The sequence below is a fragment of the Alligator sinensis genome, unplaced genomic scaffold (genome assembly GCF_000455745.1).
Source record: "Alligator sinensis unplaced genomic scaffold, ASM45574v1 scaffold169_2, whole genome shotgun sequence".
NCBI lineage: Eukaryota > Metazoa > Chordata > Crocodylia > Alligatoridae > Alligator > Alligator sinensis.
In genome coordinates this window covers 567,771-571,260 of record NW_005842077.1, presented here as the reverse complement: position 1 = coordinate 571,260, position 3,490 = coordinate 567,771, and the positions used below count along the sequence as shown (strand labels likewise).

The following is a 3,490-nucleotide window of genomic DNA, read 5'->3' as shown; positions in this document are numbered from 1 at the left end:
ATTTGTTCCTAATTGTACTGCGGAACCTAAATTTTGCATTCCTGTGTGTAATTCATTCTGATAGTTTAGGGATAAGAGTACTTTCAATAGCTAATGTTTTCTTGTGTTTATAATTCCAGTTAGTAGGGCTGATGCACTTTCAAAATGAAAGATCTACCTTCCTTCCTTTAAAAATACCCAACTGTGCACCATATTAAGGGAGGAAAACTTCTGGTATTATTGTTCTTTTCCCAAATTTTAATTTCCTCCACAGTATTTCAAAAGCCCCTCTGATCCTAGGGTATCAAGTGCTGCATTTCTCTATTTTTTTCCTGGAAATGAATGAGTTCCCTCACTTGGAAGTGCCATGAATGTTCTCTAAATCTCAACCAAGAAAATATCCCATTTTCAGGTTTAGCCTTAATTTTTAAATACTTTTGCCACAAAATGAATTATCAACAAATGATGTAACAGGTCATACTGCCCAATATTTTTTACCTATTTGTAATATTCTTACCTCCCAGTATTTATTTGGATAGCTTCACTGGGTTTTTTAAAAATTGTTTTACCACTTACCTTTCAAAACTAGCGTTCTTTTCGTACTTATTTTATGTCTCTCTTTAAATACGTCTCCATGTTTACCCTGTCCCTTACATTTTTAGGTCATCTACTTATAGTCAGTTTGCATCATCTTTGTTCTCCTCAGTGCAATATTTCCATTATACTGCAACATAAATAAGCTAATGATCAATACACAAACTCCATGAATCAGGGACATGGCAGAAATAGAGGGAATCCGGATAAAATGCAAACTAAGCGGTTATGTTTTAGTACATCTAAAACTAGCCTCTCACACACTTGTAGATAAAATTTATGTTTAAACAACAGTTTCATCTTCCTCTTCATTACAATTTCTTGTTATTTTATACTCTATATTTTATCTCATCTCAGAAGTATACAGGTGAGCTCACCACACAAAATGAGTAGATCCTCAATTATTCTTATTTTAAACTGTAGAAGCCAGTTTCAGCCTAGTATAGTAGAAAAACATGGATGAGTGTTTAAATGGGATCTTTTCTTTTTGCTTCAAATGGGAAAATGAAAGAAGAATCAGACCACTAGAAATAAGAATCTTCAGAGTCTGCAACTTATTTCATAAAAACCAAAATGTTTGTCAGCATCTAGCATTACAAAGCTAGGAATTGTACGTGGGAAGTTACATTAATGTAGTGGAAAGGCAAGGTATAGGTATAAATATTGTAAAAGGTGCTTTTTAGTTTTTCAAGTAAGGGAGGGTTTACTAAATTGTAACATTGTTCTCTGGTGACATAAACAGAACTACCTGCATTGTAGTTTTACTGTTTCTATTAATTACATATGATGTGATTTTGCTCTCAGTTACACTATTTAGCCTTTCCCTTCTAAGTTTCACTTTCAAATCCAGCCTAGTTGCATACCGACTTCCTGGCAGCTGTTTAGTGTCTTAACATTAAATGAATGCATTTCATTTTAGTGGACAGGTGTTCACAACACAAACGTCACCACCATTTGCCCAGCAGGGGTGCTGCTAAAGGCCAAGTAATGAATAGACATAAAAACTAATCTCCCAAATTTCTCCGGGAAAATTAGCCTTGAGAAGCTTTAAAAGGAATACATGATTAACAAGGTCTTGTCTATGCCTGCCTATTCTGTAGTGTTCCTGTGCAGGAACACTACAGAACTTCATTCTACTAGGCCAGGGGTTGGCAACCTACAGCCTGTGGGCTGGATCCAGCCCATGGATATGGGGCTTTGGCATCTGGTTCTCTCCCAATGCTGCCACGGGAAGAAGTGGCAGTAGCGACTGGGTCCTAACATCTACCTGCTTCTGACCTAAACAAGGTCAGTCCAGCCTGCAGCCTTAAAAGTTTGTCAACTGCTGTACTAAAACAAATCTCATGTTCTTCACCAGGATTAAACTGGTTAAAATTTAAAAAAAATAAAATAAAACGTTACTTGTTTAAGCATTGGGAAAAGCAGAACATTTATGATAAAGATGTCTCTCATACAGTCATAAATAGGAATGACATTTAAATGTACATACATCACCTACCTTTGGCTGTAAAAGCAAATGCTCCCAAGCATGTATCAAACTCTCCACAATTCCTTCTCCAAATAATCCAGCATCTACAGTCTCTGTGACAACCAGGGAAACTCTATGAAAATTGTTATTAAAATAAGTGAAATATAGTTATATATAATTCATATCACTCTTTCGTTTTATGTCATCCCCTCTTTTAAGAGCAAAATTTAAAATACGAGTCCATGGTACAACTTCAAATAACAGTCATTGTTTGCTGAGGTAATATAGAATTAATGGAAAAATATGTTAGTCTGCTGTATGAGTGTTTAAGTTATTGTTGTAAGTTATTCAAGTCATAGAAGGGTTTTCAGATACTGAGCAAGTTCACTATAAATCTTCCCAGTCAATATATAGTGCGGAAGGTATAGTGATAACCTTTAATAGATTTTTTGACTACTTAAATCTTATGCTCCCCAGAAGTATCCCATCTGAAAGTAAGAAAATGGCTCTTAATCAAATGTACCAAAAATTAAAATACTGAATCAAAATAATTTGCCTTCAGGGATTTTGAGTTAGCTTACTTGCTTAATCAACAGACTTTTAAAAAATACATTACATACCCATTTGGTTATTGCCATATTATTAACCAATCCACATCTACTTTGCTAAATCTACTGGTGAGCAAGATAAATAGAACAAACATGTCAAAAACAAATGCCTTGTTGGAGCAAAAAAGATTTTTTTAATTGTACAAGCAAACTTTAAGTCTGGGGAAAAAAAAAAAGATTAAGTTAGCTATACTCCAAATCTCATAAACTCAAAAAAGTGCTCATGACCTCTCTTGAAAACTGCCCAAAACACGTGAATTTACGGAGGTGAAATCATTTCTACAACTAGTTTGAGGTACTTGGCAGCAGAATAGTATAGGACAGAACAGAAAGTTAAGTTTTAATAATATTTCCAAGCCAATTCTCTCTGAACAGTGACGTTAAAACATCCTGTGGATAGCTATCTACAAGAAACGTAAAATGAAAAACAATGTCAAATAATTTACTGAGCCTCTATGCCATAAATCACAAAATATGTGTCTGCTGGATTTTTGGTAGTAGCTGTGTTGGTCTAAGGACACAGGCAAGCAAGGTTTTTTGGGCAGATGTGATATTTTTTTATTAGACCAACTGAGTAGTTGGAAAAAAGTTCTTAACAAGCTTTCAGGCACAGTCACATGAGGCATAGGGAGTCTCTGCTGGTCGGAGACTCCAAGGAATGAGAGAAGCGAAAAATGTACTAGGATGTCAGTGAATATGTAAATAGGTAAAGATAAGCAAGACAAAAGGAAAAGCAGGGAAGGGAAGGGGAAGAGAGCAGGGGGAAAAAAGTCTGAGGGAGATAACAGAGATAAAATACCAGGTGAGAAAGAGGCAGTCTATGAAAAAGGGAATAGTTGGA

General features: G+C 35.4%; 1 protein-coding gene across 8 annotated transcripts in view; it reads right to left on the bottom strand.

Moving 5' to 3' along the window:
• Window positions 1-3,490, bottom strand: part of PRMT9 (protein arginine methyltransferase 9) — a 28,224-nt gene that overhangs the window by 17,257 nt on the left and 7,477 nt on the right. For 3 of the 8 annotated variants that reach the window (XR_003094087.1, XM_025204294.1, XM_025204295.1), the window contains exon 7: window positions 2,063-2,174. Coding sequence is in view for 3 of the 8 variants with exons in the window: in XM_025204294.1 (XP_025060079.1) it covers window positions 2,063-2,174 (112 nt within the window). In the remaining 5 variants the exon portion in view is untranslated. Of the gene's footprint in view, window positions 1-555; window positions 2,175-3,490 lie in introns of those variants that run through there. The other 5 variants (XM_006023710.3, XM_025204298.1, XM_025204296.1 and 2 more) reach the window with 3 other exon arrangements.